At 54.8% G+C, this 18,295-nt stretch overlaps 6 protein-coding genes across 6 annotated transcripts; 2 read left to right on the top strand and 4 right to left on the bottom strand.

The window, feature by feature from the left end:
- Positions 1 to 63: 63 nt before the first annotated feature.
- On the top strand, positions 64 to 4,336 carry DICSQDRAFT_87040 (uncharacterized protein). The gene is made up of 15 exons (XM_007366147.1): positions 64 to 160; positions 219 to 511; positions 580 to 607; positions 670 to 862; positions 933 to 989; positions 1,053 to 1,115; positions 1,189 to 1,315; positions 1,372 to 1,429; positions 1,496 to 1,511; positions 1,565 to 1,718; positions 1,827 to 3,149; positions 3,218 to 3,321; positions 3,386 to 3,884; positions 3,941 to 4,050; positions 4,106 to 4,336. The coding sequence occupies exons 2-11, from the start codon at positions 379 to 381 to the stop codon at positions 2,072 to 2,074; spliced, it is 1,077 nt and encodes a 358-aa protein (XP_007366209.1). The 5' UTR covers positions 64 to 160; positions 219 to 378; the 3' UTR covers positions 2,075 to 3,149; positions 3,218 to 3,321; positions 3,386 to 3,884; positions 3,941 to 4,050; positions 4,106 to 4,336.
- Positions 4,337 to 4,341: 5 nt separating this feature from the next.
- On the bottom strand, positions 4,342 to 5,920 carry DICSQDRAFT_61552 (Clavaminate synthase-like protein; the record flags this gene model as incomplete). The annotated part of the gene is made up of 10 exons (XM_007366146.1): positions 4,342 to 4,458; positions 4,508 to 4,611; positions 4,670 to 4,698; positions 4,752 to 4,858; positions 4,911 to 4,917; positions 4,976 to 5,070; positions 5,126 to 5,210; positions 5,266 to 5,569; positions 5,643 to 5,737; positions 5,835 to 5,920. The coding sequence occupies 10 exons, from the start codon at positions 5,918 to 5,920 to the stop codon at positions 4,342 to 4,344; spliced, it is 1,029 nt and encodes a 342-aa protein (XP_007366208.1).
- Positions 5,921 to 6,536: 616 nt separating this feature from the next.
- On the top strand, positions 6,537 to 7,589 carry DICSQDRAFT_61612 (alpha/beta-hydrolase; the record flags this gene model as incomplete). The annotated part of the gene is made up of 6 exons (XM_007366145.1): positions 6,537 to 6,564; positions 6,622 to 6,648; positions 6,707 to 6,828; positions 6,892 to 7,212; positions 7,278 to 7,457; positions 7,515 to 7,589. 6 exons carry the CDS (start codon positions 6,537 to 6,539, stop codon positions 7,587 to 7,589), a joined length of 753 nt encoding a protein of 250 aa, XP_007366207.1.
- A 239-nt stretch (positions 7,590 to 7,828) lies between these two features.
- On the bottom strand, positions 7,829 to 9,816 carry DICSQDRAFT_147448 (uncharacterized protein; the record flags this gene model as incomplete). Its single annotated transcript, XM_007366144.1, has 2 exons — positions 7,829 to 9,595; positions 9,718 to 9,816. The coding sequence occupies 2 exons, from the start codon at positions 9,814 to 9,816 to the stop codon at positions 7,829 to 7,831; spliced, it is 1,866 nt and encodes a 621-aa protein (XP_007366206.1).
- Positions 9,817 to 12,816: 3,000 nt separating this feature from the next.
- Positions 12,817 to 13,996, bottom strand: DICSQDRAFT_136942 (mitochondrial 50S ribosomal protein L5). The gene is made up of 3 exons (XM_007366143.1): positions 13,973 to 13,996; positions 13,007 to 13,910; positions 12,817 to 12,945 (listed from the first exon to the last, which is right to left on the bottom strand). The coding sequence occupies exon 2, from the start codon at positions 13,908 to 13,910 to the stop codon at positions 13,008 to 13,010; it is 903 nt and encodes a 300-aa protein (XP_007366205.1). The 5' UTR covers positions 13,973 to 13,996; the 3' UTR covers positions 12,817 to 12,945; position 13,007.
- Positions 13,997 to 15,123: 1,127 nt separating this feature from the next.
- On the bottom strand, positions 15,124 to 17,028 carry DICSQDRAFT_180966 (uncharacterized protein). Its single transcript, XM_007366142.1, has one exon. It carries the CDS (start codon positions 17,010 to 17,012, stop codon positions 15,195 to 15,197), a length of 1,818 nt encoding a protein of 605 aa, XP_007366204.1. The 5' UTR covers positions 17,013 to 17,028; the 3' UTR covers positions 15,124 to 15,194.
- Positions 17,029 to 18,295: the final 1,267 nt, after the last annotated feature.

The following is an 18,295-nucleotide window of genomic DNA, read 5'->3' as shown; positions in this document are numbered from 1 at the left end:
TGTCCGGCCGCACCATCCGCGCGGCATCCATCAGGCAGTGCGCTGACAGCTCTTCCGAGCAGGCCGCATTCCCATTCATCGTGCCTCGACGTCCGGGGCCTTGCTTCCTGCCCTGTCTCCTGCAGATACGCCCGACTTTCGATCCGTGCCGTCCCCGCAGGTACCTATCAAGTCATGCTCGGCAGGACTCAGACACTGACAACTGTATAATATCGTAGCGTCGTTCAGGGTCTATTGGGTCCCTGTTAGCTTCCGTACTTCTCATCGCGTTCGGTGCCTCTGTCAGGCCGGCAGAAGCATCGTAAGACCCGCTTTATAACAATCGTGCCGTCCCTCTTGGCGACGCGATTGCCCTCGCTTTCCCCGTGTCCCACCAGTATGTTCACCGCGTTTTGGGTTGCGTATGCGTCGTTTCTTCTACCCTCTGCGGTCCGGGCTGCGGCGCAGTACAACATGGTGAAGGAATACGCAGGGGAGTCGTTCTTCGATGACTGGACTTTCTACAATAATGGTGCGTATGAGTTTGTTGTACAACCACCCGACCGTCACGCACTTGCTGACCGACGAGCACGGTTTCAGCGGACAACCTAACCCACGGGAATGTCAAGTATGCTCAGAAGCTCCGTCGTAGTATGCATGTACGAGTTTCTGGCTGACGCTGATGTCCAGCTTTCTGGGGAACAAAGACGCTTTCCACGATAATCTCGCATTCACCAATGACGCTGGCAATGCGGTCATGAAAGTCGACAATACCACCCAGTTAAAGTTCGGTCAGAACCGCAATTCCGTTCGGCTCTCCACGAAGGACCAGTTCACGGTGGGCTCAGTCTGGGTTGCGGACATACTCCACGTACCATACGGGGTTCGTTCGGCTCCACCCTCCCGGCGGGTGCGGATGTGATCAATAACACTCAACGTCCCCCCCTTTCCAGTGTTCAGTTTGGAGCGCCTTCTGGTCTTCTGCCCCAACATGGCCAGTGGGAGGCGAAGTGAGCTATATGGAAGTTCCACCCTCGACATCATTCAACTCATATCATGACTGTATTACTCAGATCGACACGTTCGAAGCCGTCAACCAGGACCCGATGGGTCACATGGGACTGCATACTAACCCAGTACGTCGTTAACCACCTACCAGGCCGCTCTACGCTGTGCCGAGAACTCAAAGAAGATCGATGACGGCAATAGGGATGCACGCATTCGTCCAACGCCGTTCAGTCTAGTACTCTTATCAACTCCACGGATTGTTCAATCGATGCCAACAGCAACCAAGGCTGCATCATAACAAATCCGAGTCCAGCTTCGTACGGCGAAGGTCAGCAGCTCATGACACGGTTCTTGCCCGTTTAGACTAAACGAATGTCTGCCAAGCTTTCGCGAATGCTGGCGGTGGCGTGTATGTCACAGAGTTCGCCATAGACGGCATATCGTAAGCTGCCATCCAAACGCACACTAGTGTATGCTTACTCAGGGCCACTTTGTCCCGCTATCCCAGAATCTGGTTCTTCAACGTATGCATTACAGTTCCCCACGCGATTTAAGCTCACCTGTCATGAGAGCGTAGCGCACGACACTTCCGAGTTCGTTGCAAGGAAACGTGAGCACGATTGACACCGCGACTCTCGGGATACCGGTAGCAAACTGGCCCGCGGACGACTGCGCCGTCAACGAGTTCTTCCAGCCCCAAGAAATCGTCTTCGACATTACGTTATGCGGTGGTGCGTGGCCTATCATTCTGACGCATGCCCACTTGCCGGCGGCTGTGCGCACCCACGGAGGCGCGAAGCGTAGGAAACTGACATCACAACACTTCTCTTCTTGCGTAGACTATGCCGGGGCCGCAAGTGTGTTCTACCAGACGTGCACGGGCGTTTGTTACAACGACTACGTCCTCGGAGATCCATCGTTCTACAACACCGCTTATTTCGAGGTCTCTTACCTGCGAGTTTACGGCGAGCCCGGAGAGTTGACCGTGATCCAGCCCTCAAGCGGCGTTCGATCCGTGGGGCTAGGGCGGTTCGCGACTCCTGCTCTGGTCTTGGGAAGCCTACTCGCGCTTGTCTGGGCTCTGTGAGGTCTAACACAGTGACATCGCATCTGCGGTTCTTTATTTCACCTCCCGTTTCCATACTTCGTATATCATACAGCACGACCCCAGACTACATGCTTGCGGCGGACATGAACGCGGTATCTATATCACTCTAGAGTCGAGGTGTTATACCACTAGCTAGACAGGCCGCGGACATTCTCCACTTGTTCTCCACCGGTCTACACTTTCAGAACGCAACATTCATATTGTCGTTCAGTACGTACCGCATTGGACCCGAGCCACGTCTGTGGCAAAGTGTATCATCAAGCCTGACTTCCTTTCCTCCGATGTCCCGGCATTTTCTTTCACGCGACCACGCATCGTGCCGTCACCGGCTCGTCGGTTTGGGCGATTCGCTGTCGCGCAAAGGCAAGTTGTGCAAAGATACCCGCTTGCAGTGCTGCTACCACCATTTCCTGCTCGTGTTCTCCCACCATATCGCGTGTCTGATGGCAGCCCGCGGCACTGGCGTGTACGGTCAAGATCGCCTCTGGTAAATCGCGCGCTGGTGCCGAGCGCGCTGCCTTTTCCGCGCGTCTTCTCCGTCGCCCCTAGGCTTCTTTCCGCCTTCATGCCCTCCCCTCGGGACAGAGTTTGCGATCCAGCATGCCATGAGGTCAGCACGGTTTGCACGGAGACTAGCGTTTCGGGCTCGCGATTCTGGCTTGGTAGGAGAAAATTCGACCCCGGCGTTCCGATCAAGCCCAGCTGGCCGCCCAGCGGTGCTCTCAGCCGTGCTCCGTGTCATCCGTTCCAAGCCAAATGAGGCTGGCATGCATGCAGCAAGTCTGGGATCATTCAGGAATCACCGCAACTCTAGCGGTCGTGGGCCGTAAGCGAGCTCCTACTTAGAGTCCCCCGTTCAAGCAAGGGACGCAACCGCACCTTTCGCCGACGTCCCCCCCACCAGACAGCACTCCTGCAATGCCGATCGCCACCATGGCTGTTAGCAGCAGCTCGACCTTCAATAACCAGTCGAGGAATGGCAATGTTTTGTCGGATACCCAACACCTGTTCAGCGTCGAGGGTCTCGTCGCTGTCGTAACGGGCGGCGGCACAGGTGAGTACCTGACGACTATCAGCGGTTGGTACGTCAGGGGGATCACGCTCACACAATATCTCACACAGGTATTGGACTTATGATCGCAAAAGCTCTTGAACACAACGGGGCAATCGTATACATCGTCTCACGACGCTTAGATGTCCTTGAGGCTGCTGCAAACGAACACAACGTACGCAGATCCGCGCCCGCCCGCCTACTATATGGAGTAACGAACTAAACCGGACCGACTTCAGCGCCGACGTAATCTCATCCCGCTGCAAGGCGACGTGACGGACCGCGAGTCGATGCGGGCGGTCGCACAGACAATCCGTGAGCGACACGGGTTCATCAACCTTCTCGTGAACAATGCTGGTCTAGCCAGAAATTTCTTGCCGAAGCTTCCCGGGCCAGGCGAGGTCGATATGAAGAAGTACCAAGAGCTGCTCTGGAACGCTGGCACACCTCAAGACTTCGCAGACTCGTTCGACGTCAATGTGTCCGCTGTATGGTACAACACCGTCTGCTTCCTCGACCTCCTCGATGCGGGTAACAAGCGCGGAAACATGCCCGGTGTCACCAGCCAGATCCTCACAGTCTCAAGCGGCGGAGCCTTCCGCAAGGACGACAAAGTGTTTAGCGTGTCCTATACCCTCAGCAAGTCCGCAGCGACACACTTGGGCAAGATGCTCGCGTACTTCCTCAAGGACTGGCAAATCCGAAGCAACGTCATCGCGCCAGGCATCTTTCCTTCTGGTACGCCGCTTCCTTTGGGCGCTGATCGTGGCCCTAATTGACGCATGTCACCGCAGAAATGGTCGACGGCCTCATCTCCGATGAATACGTCAGAGCCGGCGTGCCGCTGCACCGCGCTGGCACGACGGACGACATGGGCGGTCTCATACTGTTCCTGACAAGTCGAGTGCGTGCCTTGTGTCGGATGTAGATCGCGCTCGAGAACTGACTGATTCCTGCAGGCTGGTGCCTATCTAAATGGAACTGTACAGTTAATTGATGGCGGCCGCCTCCTCCTCTATCCGTCCAGCTACTGATCCCGGCGCGGTCAGATGCGCCTGGGGCGCACATGGGATATCTTGGATCTCACTATACTATACTGAGCATTAGGCGCAGATGTACGTCGACGTTACGGAACACACTTGTATCACTATCACGCTACACTGGATTAATCGTCTGAGCCATGCGTTTCCTCATCTCAGTGCTCCACCTTCGAGTGGGTGTACGTCGCCTCTAGTCTCGACTTGACATATTCCCCAGCTGTGACCACTTCATACTGGGGGGGATAGTCTTCGGATACACAACTTGGTAAAGCCTTTTATAGGGTGAGTCGATGCAAGCGACATTTTGATCATAGGGCCCACCTCAAGCTTGACGTCGTAATCCGTCCCGAAGAACAGGGGTATGGAAAATCTCTCGACGCCGGAGCGGTTGATGGCCCGATGAACCGTCGACCTGAACACATCATCTGGAAGATCAGGTGGATGAGATCATAACGAAGCGATGATACGGCTCAGAGAGTTTACTGGTCCATCTTGCAAACTGGTCACCCAAGCTATATAAGGGAGTTAGACCCCGCGCTAGCAGATCCAAGCGGGTGGGGTGTACTTCACGACAAGCGTTCCAGGGATGGGAATAGCATTTACCCATTTCCCGTTCGCATTCAGTACTTGGAGCGCTTGAACGTCGTCTTGTTGCCACAATATCGTGAAACACTGGTTCCGATATCAGCACCACTGAGCGGCTCGATAGAATTTCAAGACGTACCTCGTAGCTGTGACCGTATGTCCGCGGAGTCAGTGACCTTCTATATCCACGTCCGTCGTGCTTACTCAGTGTGAGCGCCGATACCTTGAAGCCTATCGTCGACAGGGCCGGTCTGAGGCGGGTAGTACAGCAACCGCATGATCGCAGCTGGCTTGGTCGTCTGTGGGCTCAAACGATCGGCTATTGCGTGGGTGAAAGGAAGAATGAATGGCGACCTTATCGTCGAAGAATGTTTCTGGTAAGTCGAGGGCGAGGGCGAATAGGGGGAAGAGCGATTGTCCCAATCGCACAGCCGAATGGCTGCATGAGACTTAGTCTTGTAGAAGCCGAGATTTTTCGGGACACCAGCACTCACTAGTATTCGAGTGCTGCTTCTCTGAATCCAGGCATGTCTGCTGGCCATACGTTCTCGCCAGTCATGAGTCCATCATCGGTACGGGAAGTCCCTGTGAGCTCTTCCCATCCGATATCGAACCCCTCATGAAGATCACCGCGATTCTCTGGGTTCGTGTTTTCCCCTAGCAGAGCCGTATAACCCTTGAAGTTCGGGCTCTTGTGAATGTCCAGTGCCGTCTTTCTAGACTGTGGCAAAGCAAAAAATCGCTTAGCCGCGTCGACTGCCTTGGATATGGTATCTTCTGGTATCCCATGGTTCTTAACTATTGGGTATTCGCCGCAGAACATATCAGCAGCTGTCCACCATGTGCTTTTGCCAAGGAACCGGAGGCATACCGTAAAAGAAGCCCACATTGATGCAAGCATCTCGTATCTGGTCAGCCAGCGCTCTCCGCACAACTGGATCATCGTTCCTGGCGTCCTCTAGGTTGCTATTGGAAGTAAAGTGCTGTCAGTTGCAATGAACCAACTTCACGTGTGATAGCGTTAGGGGGCGTGTGCGTTCGAACTTATGAGATAGTACATCACATTATCGGGATGTCTTCGAATGTGCTAGCCGTACGAAAGCCAGCCAACACAAGCGACCTAGGTTTTGCGTTTGATGATATATCCATGACCGGGCTGAGAGAAAGCAATTTAGCGAGTATTGGTGAGGATCAAGCTGGTTAAATGACAATTATGACATCTACAGTGGAGGCCTGCAGTACTTGGCAGCGCCACCATAGCAAGGGGGGACTGCGATCAATTAAAACCCAACCCTACACTGTGATTAGCGCCCGACTCGCGGGCCGGAGGATGAGAAGTTGAGAACGACACCACATGCAGTGGGCACGACAAGCCAGTAACTACTTTCATGAAGGTTGACAGTAAGTTTGCCGGATAGCTCACACAACCTTCTCAACTGATGAGTCTGAATCGCTGTCGCCCATTTTCAACGCAACGGGAGTATCAGAAGGCTGCATGTGCCAAGGTATCAAGACGTGACCTGCCGCCTCAAACCTCCAGGACGACCATGTTTGACTTTGTCAGTTCATGGGATGACGTGCTGGAGCGGATTGCTCAGCAGCTCGCTGAGTCTTCATAAACTCGTTTCTATAGTTGGAGAATAGTTCAGGTGAACTGCCTCGCAGGGTCCGTCTAGTACCCACGCTTAGTAACCGTCCCACTATAAAACCTGTGTGGGGACTGTACGTGAGTCAGCTCTCCAACCCCCTTCAATTGATTATCAACATGTCTCTGTGTGCACACTGCGTTTCAGGTAAGGAAGGCCCCTGTTCGATTGGCATCCGCAGGACCGTTTGACACCCAACAACAGGTGTCCGCCATGAGGGTACGCCTGAAGGTATGCTGCATAGGTCAGCCATACGCACTGCTATACTTAGACTTTGATCATGGCACAGGTCAGATTCAGACTATCGGCGGTGTCGAGGTCTACGTTGCGACTCCGACAATCGACTACCCGAAAGATAAAGCAATTCTCTTTCTAACTGACGTGTTTGGCCTGCCCTTGCCCAACAACAAGGTTTGCGTCGTATAGTCCATCGGGGTCAAGCACAAACTCTGTCTCTGATGCTCCCTGATTCAGTTGTTGGCCGACGACTATGCTCGCAACGGCTTCAAAGTCTATGCTCCAGACCTCTTCGGCGATGACGCCGTCCCCCCTGATGCTCTCAACCCCGGTAGCAGCTTCGATTTAATGGGCTGGCTCGGAAAACACTCAGTGGATAGCAAGCTGCCCATCATTCGCCAGCTGATCGCTGCCCTCAAGACTCAGGGTATCACCAAGTTTGCGGCCATCGGATTCTGCTACGGCGGGCGTCCGGCATTCGAACTCGCGTTCACCAACGAGATCGACGTCGTCGCTGTCTCCCACCCATCCCTCCTGCAGATCCCGCAGGATCTTGAGGTAAGCATTGAGCGAATTGCGTATGTAGTACCGCGGCCACCGACAGCCACAATCACCCCTCGCAGAAATACGCCGCACAGTCGAAGGCTCCACTCCTCATCAACGCCTGCGAGTTTGACCCCCAGTTCCCTCGGGGTGCTGGACAGAAGGCTGATGAACTTTTCGGCGGCGGCAAGTTCGCTCCCGGATATGAGCACACATACTGGGAAGGCTGCACTCACGGCTTTGCTGTCCGCGGCGACCTCGTACGTCCGATTCATGATCCACGATCGCCAAGCATCTACACTGACGGATTTCCACAGAGCGATCCGAAGGTCAAAGCCGGCAGGGAGGGCGCGTTTAAGGCGACTGTGGAGTTCCTTATGAAATACCTATGAAGGGCATATGAACTCCTGAGGATAATACCGCATGACGTACTAGAAGGAGTGGAAGTTTCCTATAAATGTATGACAGCACGGCGAGAAAGTTGCGGCGTGGGTGGATGTTGACCCATACTCGCACAGTCGTATATATAAAGTCCAGCGGAAGCTAACTGACTCCCTGTTTTCAGTATCTATCAGAGAAGCTACTAGTCGACATGCGACGACCCTAGCGACAACAGTATCCCGGCGCTCAGTTAGTTGGTATGTATGAGAGAAAAGGTCGTCTCGTTTTCGGTCCACGGTACCCAGACCAAACCTCCACCCGCGGCGGTGCAAATGAGAGGAAGAACTGTCCGCAGCCCGCACATTCGCCCATATCCATCCTCGCCCAGTACAGTCACGTCTTCGACTACCGTCCCAATCAATGACTCAATCTCTTTCCGTAAAGCAGAGGCCGGCCCGCCATCTTCCGGTCCCACGCATCCTACCAGCAGATGCTTGACCTTGCATCCTGTCTCCACTCGCCGGCGAAGCATGTCCGCAAGCTCTCCCACCGCGAGGCCGTAATCGTCGTCAACGAAGACGTAAAGAGTGTCCAGGTTCGGGAATAGGAGCTGCGCTGAGTCGGGCAGAGACATTGGATCACCGAGGGACTTGACGAACTCCTCCTGGTCCCCCATTAGACCGGCCGCGACGTATAGCTTCTTGACACCGCTGAAAGCGCGGAGTGAACTGGTCGTCCTGGTTTGGCATGCGGAATCGATACCCAAGCCCGAAAGCCAAAGAGCTCCAGCCGCGGCGAAAGGAGGCGTCGTAAGGAAGGCATAGATGGCGTCTGCAAGCTCGTCGCTTGGATCGACGCCCTGTACCGTTGGAATATCCACGCGTATGCCACCTCCAGATGACGGGAAGGTAGCTTGGAGAGAGGACAAGGTGTATGGGGATGCGCCCAGCAGAAAATGAACATTGGAGACGGGAACGTCCCATAGGCGGGTTCTCAGATGCGAGGTGAGCTCTGCAAGCTGCTCAACCGAGCCGACGTCAAGGCGGAGATAGCATGTCTGGGGGATGATGAGATGCGAGAAAAGAAGGAGTGGGAGTCCTGGCCTTCCTGGCGTGCGATAATCCCATGCACGAATGGATAGCTTCCGCAAGTTGCCAAGACGAGCTGTAGATAGCCGGCCGCCGCTGACGCTGTCATACGGAATACCGCAGATGATGAGTTCCTCCAGAGTAGGGGAATCGGATAGGAAGTGCATTAGGTCATGGAGGGACCATGTGTCACGCATCTCGCGCTTCATTTGGTAGAATAGGACGAGATGCGTGAGAGTCGGGAGAGGGTTGAGCGGTAGGAAAGGCGAGTCGATTATTGCCAGAGACCTCAGAGGAGGGGTTTGTTCCGCAAAGAGCGACTGAAGGCCTTGCCACTCCCAGCTGGTAGCTCCAGCGTTGCCAAAGTGCAAACTCCGAACCACAAGTTTCCGGAGGGCACGCATGCGAGGCGATGACAAAGAAGTAGGTAGGGAACCGTGCTTCCTCCATCCATCTAAGGTGAGGACATGAAGCTCCTCCACGCGGTCCTCGAAGTCTAGGGGTGCGTCGACGTCTCTGAGCTTCTGCCAGTTGACTCCGGTAAGACCATCTTCTTCGGCATACAAGTGAATCGGCCCTGCTACGCAACGATAGAGATGATGGCAGGCATTATTCGGTATGTCACCACACCTGGAGCCCCAGTGCGGGACACGAAAGGCACTCGACCACAAGTCGGAAACATTCAGGGCCAACGATCGCCACTTGTAACAGACTTGGGTGATCGCGCGCAGCTCCCAGACTTTCCGGATGCCGAATGGACCGCATACTCCTTCGATGGTATCGAAGACTGTGAGCTCCGGAGGCGGCGGGATGAAGGCGAAAATTCTGAGGAGGATTTCCGGCGGTAAGGTGTTAACCGGCCTTCGAGAATTCGACGCCCGTCGTACAGAGGCAAGGATACGAGGAAGAAGCCTACACGATGACTCGATCTAGAGAACTGATGTTGAGCACCAGTAACGTGTATAGGTGATGAGAGACATACGTCTCTAGCGCTATAAACAATGGTTAGTACCCCTCATGCACCAATTGCGACAGCGCTGTCAGAGATGACATGCCTGAGTCTCAGGAACTCCTCATCGCTGCCATTTTGGAGGGTCTTATTTGCGAGGCTTTCAACCAGCTCCACAATCGTCGGGTGGGACTGCGCCATCTCGAATATCTGGGTATTCCATAGTTAAGGGACACAGTGAGACAACCAATCGCAGGAACAGCGCACCGTATGTCAGAGAACAATTTATGGCAGCGTGTGCTGAGAAGGAACGTGTACCATGAGGGCTTTCAGGTCAGTTGCTGAGCATGACGGATCCAGATAAGGCCGATTTAGCCGGTACTCGGAGGGGACAACTAGTAATACTGTAGGCCTACTAAACCAATCCCGACTTCAGGAGTGGTAGTACCGAGGTGTGACGCGCGAGTCCTCGAGTGCAGTGCCAGCCTCGCCACTAAGATGTAGTTGGCATTGGCAAGGCAGACGACGATTACCGAGCGCGACGGAGTTCCGAGGGATCGGGGCGCCTGTGCCAGCTTCCAAAGACGCGCGCCGTAAAGCGCGACTATCGCAAGATCACATATGCATTAGCTATCCACCTACTGCCTCAGGTGCCCACAGCGCCCGGAAACATGCCAGGTTGTTACCAGTATGAGAACGGTTCGGCAGATTGATACACCGTGATGCTCGTATAGTTGACAAATGTCCATCGTTGGCCATCGCAAAGAAAACCCACACCGTCGAACCCGACTTCTAACTAAGGATCGTAAAGCGAGCGAGACAGGCGTCACAATGTAAGGAAACGTCAGATCAAAAAGCAGCAGACACTGCAGTCAACAATGGATGCCCGACTCCATTGTCAGCCCCACTGAACTCCGAAGGAGGCGTTTCTATCCTCCGTCCACGGTGCCCACAGCAGTCGCAGATGATAATCAGGCTCCACGCATACAGCACCGGACAATGCCCTCGATAACGAATGCTTCTTGTGGTATTGCCGCTCCGACGTCAGGAAGCGCAGCTCTTCGACATAGGGTTCGAGAGCGCCACGCATCGTCTGTATTGGATCCTCGGCACTCCCGAAATCGGGGACATAGTCGGGGTCAAATTCGACCAGGAGACGACGGATGCCGCAGCGGGCCTCTCTGCGGGAACGCAGGACGGCGCTGACCTTATCCAGACCGGACTGATCGTATATGGTCAGGTACAATGTATCCAGCTGGGGAAGTGGGATGTGGGGCGGCGTGCGGTTCGGCAAGGCGGATCCCAAGGACTCGGTGAGCCCCTCACGAGCAGTCCAACCGGAGTCGCATAGGTACAACTCGCGGACGTTCGGCAAGGATAAGAGCGATCCAACAAAACCAGCTTGCCTGGCGTGCTCGGTCGCCTGGCCGGAAATCCACGCTACTTGCGTTCCGTACATCAGTGGAGGCGACAGCATGAAAGCTCGGATGGCCTCCTTGAGATCCAGCCAGCTTGCATCATGGCCGAAGCGAACGCCTTCTGGGAGTGAGATTACGATACGAAGCCCTCCAATAGGCTGGTCTTCCAAGGAATAGGATGTGATTTGAATAGCCCACCCGTCCGGCTGGCAAAGGAGTAGCATTTTGAGCTTGAGCTCGGCCTGGGTCCATTCCAAACCAGTGGTGAGGTATGCGGAGAGGAATTGGAGGTGATACGGCTTACTAGCATCCATTCGGATGTAGCAGGTCCTGGGGAAGGTGAGATGCGATAAGAGTGAAGGCGAAATATCGCCGCTGCGGGAACTGCTATCGGAGTAATCCCAAGCTCGCAAGGAGATGCGTTGCAGGCGCCCGAGCTGCACGTGAGGAAGTCGTCCAGCGTCGACGTGCGATACGGAATCTTCGGGGATACCGTGTATGAAGGCTTCCTGCAGTAGGGGAACCCCAGATAAGAATGTGAGGAAGTCACGGAGAGACCATCCCGCGACCACTCCCCGATCCAAATCCCATCTGTCGTAGAATATACGAAGGCGGGTAAGCTGGGAGACACGATTAGCGGGTAAGAACGGAATGTGGCTCAGCGACAGAGTGCGGAGTGGCAGGTCGCTCCCACCGAAGAGAGGGTACATGCCCTTCCACCTCGTCCTAGATTCCGCATGTGGGAGATAACAGCGAAGGACGAGTCTTGTGATCGCGTTCATCGGGAGCAACAGACAGGGCGGATCGTCGCCCTCCCAGTCGAGAGGAATGTCGGCGCATAACTCGCAGATACGAGGCGCATACTGCGTTAAGAGCTCCCGACCATGGTGTTCTGCCTGACTCCATGTGTGGCGTTGGCGCCACAACTGCTCTTCCTTTATGTACACGTGCAACGAAGCAGGATTGAAACGAGCGAGATGTGAAATCATTGTCGACGTCGTAGAGCCTCGATTGCCTCTTCGGGGCGGTGTGAGGAATGCGCTTGACCACAGCGTAGAGTCGGAAGTGATCAGGTCGCGCCACTGCCGGCAGACCTGTGAAACGGGAAGGATGTCCCATACCGTCCTGATGCGAATCGGGCTACAGATACTGAGATCTGGGTCCTGCTTGGTGAAGATATCAGGGAGTCGGGGAACAAAGGAGAAGACCAGCCTGAGGATCTCGTCAGGAAGGGTGTTGATCCGGATGCGTGAATTCAAAATGTAGTGAAGGGAGATGTGGATGCCGGAAAGCAGGTTGCAAGCAGCCTTGATCTGCGCAAACATCGATGAACTCGCAGGCGACCTATGAACAACACTGGACTCACATCCGCGGTGCTGAGTGGGGAGATTCGTAAGCGTTGGTTATGATGCACATAAAACACATACCTCATACTCCAGATCTCTCTCAACCGTGGCGGCCCACTCACCTTGTCGGCTAGAAGCTCCACGAGCTCCAAAACCGTTAGGTCAGAACCAACAGATGTGTTGACCGACATTTCTCTGTCGATGTGCAGTCTAATTGGGATCAGCCAAGCTACAAGGAGGGATTCTGTGCTACATACGGAACAAGGTGGACGAGTAGGACCAAGGTTGGATTGATGCCCGTGCTTCACACCACCGAACCCACGTGCCAAGCAGGGAATAGATCTATGTCGATCGTAGCGCACACCAACTGGCCAGCCCTAAGCTCTACCTTCCGGCCTTAGCCTGACGGGGAACACGTGCCAGCACTGGTCGCGTGCACTTAACATCTACTTTCTCTTCTGAGACTCTCCTACCAACGACTTGTCTACTGGCATTGAGCGGCGGGTCACGCCAGAATTACGTGCAATTCTATTAGCATAATATGATAATACGTCTAGTAGACAAGCCTTCAAGTGGTCCCGTCAGTTGTCAAAACACACCGCGAAGGACGATGCAATATATACTCACCTCATGATTTCGAGAATGGAATCTGGAAACCCGAAAGCAGCGCCCTCGCGCGGTTTTGTGCCCCAACGCCCTTTGCATTCGTGATGAAATGGATGTGCATACCGAATGTGGAAGGGTACGCGTCGAAATTCACCTCAATCTGAGGGAACAGCCCGAGAGCAGTGGGAGGCAAGCCGAACGACACCACACCGGACGCTGCGTTCGGCTTGTCCAGACGCGACGACGGCCCCTCCAGGGGGATGCCTTGGAAGTCACGCAATCGGGGAAGCACAAACTCCACGAGCACGCTGAGGAAGTCCCACATCTGCGGTCCCTTCAAGTCGACCTTGACACCGACCGGTAGCCCAGGCCGCACCCAGCCCTGCAAGTTCTTCCGACCCTTCACCAGCTGCACACCTTCAGCCGTATGCTGACCGCCACCCTGCTCCGTCGCTCCAGAGATCGCGCGAAAGGCCATGATAGGTCCAAGGAGGTTCGTACGGCTGGCCACCGCCGACTTTATTTGGGTATGGATCTGGATACGCTCAAGTTGGATGATGTTGTCCGGAGCAGAGGGAGGGGGCGGCTGTTTCGCCCATCGGTTTCCGCCGAGTGGAGGGTTGTGCCTGTGTTTTGTGTATGGGTCGTTCGGATCGTACGTCAAACGGACAGGGCGAGGCGGCTTGCGCGGGATCGGCTCGTGCACATAGGTCATGTACATGAGGTCCTCTTGTAAGGTGTCGTGGTAGTGGTCCGCAAGACGGCTCCGGTGTGTGTCGCGAACGATCACGTTGACATGGGGGATAGGAAGACCTTTCTCGTCGCGTTTCAGCGGTGGACGTTGGGGTGCTGGCCGTGTCCGACGCACAGTACGCCCAGCCGTCGTCACAGCGCGTGTCGTTCGCGTTGCCACCTGTGCGCTCATCTGATTTTTCTGAATGTCAAGTTCTCGCGCGGTGCACGGATGCAGCAAAACGACGGACGCACCTCGCAAGACCGGAAAGTGGTGGCAGACGCAAAGGGAGCTAGCGCCTAGAGGCCCCGCTCGTGGTGACACGAGCACATACCAGGACCCCGACCACTTCCATCGTGGTCCTCTCGGATTTCTACTCATCCGAAGCATTCACGGTTCCTCCAAGCCAAACCACATCGAACGAGCTAATGACCTCCGTATTCCCTACAGAATATACGATCAGATTATTCCCCCCGTTGCGTAGTCACAAACCCCCGGTGAAACTGCGCACTTGTCTGTTGGGCCTGGGTATCACGGAGGCAGCAGCCCTGGCACTTTCAAACGCATCCCTTCCTGGGCTGCGCCCGCTGGTTTTCAGTATCAAAAGAGCCAATTGGGACCAGCTATGGCATGATCTCGAGGCCGACGCGGGAGACGTTCTCCACTTCCGGCTGGATTCCGCCTTGTCATAGTCTCGACTCCGATTTTCAGCACGTTGTACTCAGTATCGGCAGGAGTCCTTGGGATCTGCAGCCAGGACATTGGCTCTCGCAGCTCAAGACTACGTCTCCCGTTTGCAGTCAGACCAACGAGATACGCCTTACAATTACAGCAATTCAAGTCAAAGCGAGTTGTTCAGCAACGCTTTAAGAGATGAATGGTTCACTGCAGTGAAGACACGTGCATTCAATCGTCGCTGGTTTTAAATCGTCCCCCTCCCATCCTAAAACACGTCGTATACTACCTGCCCACCGGAAATGCGCACGTCGCGGAGGGCCCTGCAGCTCGACATAGACTCTATGTTATAAGCAATCAATGGATCGATTGGGAATTACTCGCCTGCGAGCGAGTTGATATTCCTGCTCCTTTGTATCTGGGGCCTTGTCCCGAAGCTGACAGGTTTGAGAAGGCTCTAGTCATGGGTTATCTAACCATTGGATTCAAGATGATATTGTCTCTAGTTCCTTGCTCTATTGACACTAACACCAGGTCTATATGATCTTCATGAGGCTGAAACTCGGTCGCATTCATTCCCACTAAGTGGCAAGTCCATGGTCTGATTAGTCGGACAAGGGCAGAGACAGTTGACACACATATCCCGCTGTCGTTTCTGATTTTGACACCCTTTCTTACGATTGTGCACAGCAGCACTCCGGCCCATGTTTGCTAAAGAAGTTTCCATAGTGAGCGAATTACATGTACAACTAGTAAGTCACCTAGTATGACATGCTAGTGAATCCTGCTCATTGATGTGTCTTATTCCTTCGTCAACAGATGGCCCCTATACACAACAGGCCCGCCGACGACCCTTCGAAGCTGCGCGAGACAGGGGGCGCTAGTTTCACCACAATGAGTCGAAGGAATAAGTTCTCCATCCTTCACATCATCTTCCTGCTGCCATCGCCTCCGCCTCCTCGTCTCGAACTCCCAGAACTCAAGCGTATGCAACTCGGGTGCCCCATTCAACGCACGCTCCTCGAACACGGGCTGCATCATCGAACATCTCCATCGGACGCGTTCTTCAACATCCCACGAGCGGTATGTCGCCGCATCGCATCCTTCTGGGAGGTTCGTCGGCTCGTTCGGGTCACCCCTCGGGGATGTGATTTTCCAGCTGAGAGCTATGTTTGTCAAGCTCGCGCAAGAGAGACGTGCGACGCTAGGATCGGAAGATGTGGTGCATCGAGCGAGTGCCGGGAGGACGAGGTTAGGGCCGTCTGTCCCACAAACGGTGAGGTGGGTCAGATGGGGAAATGCCCGTAGAGCAACGACCCAGTCGTCAATGCCACTTCTGTCGGCGTTCAACACTCCGACCTCCCATGCGTCGAGCACCTCCAGGTGGGTGACATGCATCCCCTGGAAGTATTCCTCCAGGCCAAGATTGCCGAGAGATCCCCGGTAATCGAAGCCCAAAACCCAGAGTGGTTGAGAGTGGTCTGAAAAGCACTCCAATCGACATGAACTGGATTCGTTTATGCGGAGGATAACGCGGTCGAACGAGTATCTTTGAAAGACATGATGCGGTAGGAAGTCAGAGAGGCCCCTTGTATCTTCTGCGCTCACATGAATCAACGCAGTTGAAGGAACAGACAGAGCACTGAGCGCCCCCAGGACTGCCAAGCTCTTTGTGTCGAAAATCTCGAGCTTCGTCAACGAAGGAAGGTGTATAGCACATGCTTCATGCAGCACGGGCCAATCATACGGGGCCACGTAATCGCCGAAATGCAACGTCTCAAGATCGGGACACTTGCGCAACGCCTGTAGCAGAACCTGGGACTCCAGCGGCTGGATGCTTGAACGGCAGCCGGACAAGCTGACGTTTCGTAGCGACCTAACCGCAAAATGAGGAAACAGTTCGCCAGGGCTGACCGATAGCTCGCGCAGGTGGGGAAGGCTGTTTTTAGGTAGGCGGGTGAAGCTGAGTGGCGTGAGCGGTCCACCGCCCATGGGTGCCACGATACGGAGCTTCTCTAGTGCCGGCATGCTCCTCCCCAACAGCTGGGGCAAATCCGGCAACAGCATGGCGTTCCCGGAGAACGACAGAGAACTGATTCGCCATGCATGGATAGACAGCTCGACGGGTAGGATGGAAACGAGCACGGTAGCGTTCGTGGAATATTGGTCGACCTCCGAATGGATGAAACATGGGGAGGACCTTTCCAGGAAGGCACTCACAAGCTCAGAGGGCAATGTCGATGATGAGGTGCCCCTGCTTCTGACCATCACGGTCTCGGTATAATTGAAGGAAAGGCCTGAGACCGCAGCCGCCCAGAACTGAGACGTGAGTCGGTATGTGGAGTGCCATCGCCGGCAGACAGATGTCAGACGGACGCTCCGTCGGTCCTGCCACGTTTGACCGAAGATTTTCACCAGCAGCTCGGTGGGGAGTGTGTGGATCGGCGCGGCGGCGTTGTAGAGGGAGAGCATAGTGTAGGAGAGGAGACGATACTCCTCCGACTTCCACAGTGTCCAGGCTCGGATCTCGTCGCTGCTGAGCCCATCGAGACTATCTGCAGCTGGGACCGGAGATGCGTACTCGGGAAATGGAGGCATATCGTAATGGTTGTGGTTCATCTGTTGCGTAGCTGCCTATACCATGAGATCAGTACTATTGTGAGCATACTCATCTGGTCGCCGAACATACCGACTAGCACTATCGCGATGACCCAAATGAACAAGCCTTGGAATTGTGAGGTCGTGGCCTTACCAGTCAATCCGCAATCGTAAGCAATCGCAAGCAATCGAAGCGACCGCCCGCGGCGCGGCAATCTTCCCGTGATTGCTAGTCACTTCAACTGGCCGGGTCTACGGGCCTAATCAGTATGAGAGAGTCCCTCCGGGCATCTCGTGACAACTGATGAAGCGGGAGAACTGCTCCGCTTGGGTGCTTCAGCTTTCGCTAGTGCTATTACATCACGAATACAGATGCATTTGACATTATTTTCTGTTGGAAGAATTGTGAGCACTGAAAACTGAACATCAGGGTGTTTTCCAGCTGATGTAAAAACCAGCGTCGCGTTTCCCCCAGGCCTCCCTGTGCTCGGATCAGCGGCGGCCTCCTGCCGAGCCCCGCAAGCAAGCGCTCCGGCCACCTCCCAGTCGGGGGACAAGCTCGTCGTGACTGCGGGAAGTGTGCCCCGCCTCATGCTACGTGGCTTTCAGAGCTACAGGACACACAATATTCTGCGTGGAATGCTTCCCGCGAAGATCCCCGCTGTGTGCAGGTGCTTCCAGCAGTGCACTAGTCTCGTGACCAGACGTTCGGAGCTCCAAGCGGGAACGAAAAATCGGAGGTTCCCGAGCACCTTAACGTCTGGTGGCTTTACCCCCGTGACTCCCCGCTCGGTGACCTATGTGACCTCCCTGCCCTCTCTCCGGGAGTCCGAGCTGTCCTTGCCTGCGCGCCTGCATGCTTATCTCCCGCCATCTTTGAGCTGCGCTGAGCCTACTCTGCACTATCTATGATATCTGCAAGCAGTCAATCCCCCTGTAATCCTCTGTCTCTGTTATAGGCAATACACTGTGACTTCTCTTTGTGTGCGCAACCCGATAACATAATGCATCTGAATTCAGGAGTGCGATGCACCTATCGCTGTGTCCACCGATGCCAGTCACCTTGGGCTTGTACCCCTTCGAGGTTTCCTTCTCTTCTATGGGAGTATCATCGCTCAGATCCACACTCTGTCCAGCACCAGAGTAATATCACCAGCGGTGGTCGAACTCCTGTCAATTCCATCACAGGTTGTAGCGGGTAATTTGTGACTTCGAGAGGAGCGGACATCATGGGAAGAGGCATCGTCAGCAATGATATCATGCATCTCTCGCAGGGTGCTCTACAATACGTGTGGACGAGTGCG

The sequence above is a fragment of the Dichomitus squalens genome, assembly GCF_000275845.1.
Source record: "Dichomitus squalens LYAD-421 SS1 unplaced genomic scaffold DICSQscaffold_16, whole genome shotgun sequence".
Classification (NCBI taxonomy): domain Eukaryota; kingdom Fungi; phylum Basidiomycota; class Agaricomycetes; order Polyporales; family Polyporaceae; genus Dichomitus; species Dichomitus squalens.
This window is presented reverse-complemented; position numbering and strand designations above follow the sequence as displayed.

Bases quoted from the DNA above. Each gene is read 5' to 3' on its own strand.
- DICSQDRAFT_180966 (XM_007366142.1), bottom strand. From the start codon at position 17,012: ATGAACCACAACCATTACGATATGCCTCCATTTCCCGAGTACGCATCT.
- DICSQDRAFT_136942 (XM_007366143.1), bottom strand. From the start codon at position 13,910: ATGAGCGCACAGGTGGCAACGCGAACGACACGCGCTGTGACGACGGCT.
- DICSQDRAFT_87040 (XM_007366147.1), top strand. From the start codon at position 379: ATGTTCACCGCGTTTTGGGTTGCGTATGCGTCGTTTCTTCTACCCTCT. The intron at 863-932 runs GTTCGTTCGGCT...CCCCCTTTCCAG, and splicing joins TACTCCACGTACCATACGGG to TGTTCAGTTTGGAGCGCCTT. The intron at 1,116-1,188 runs GTACGTCGTTAA...TGACGGCAATAG, and splicing joins TGGGACTGCATACTAACCCA to GGATGCACGCATTCGTCCAA.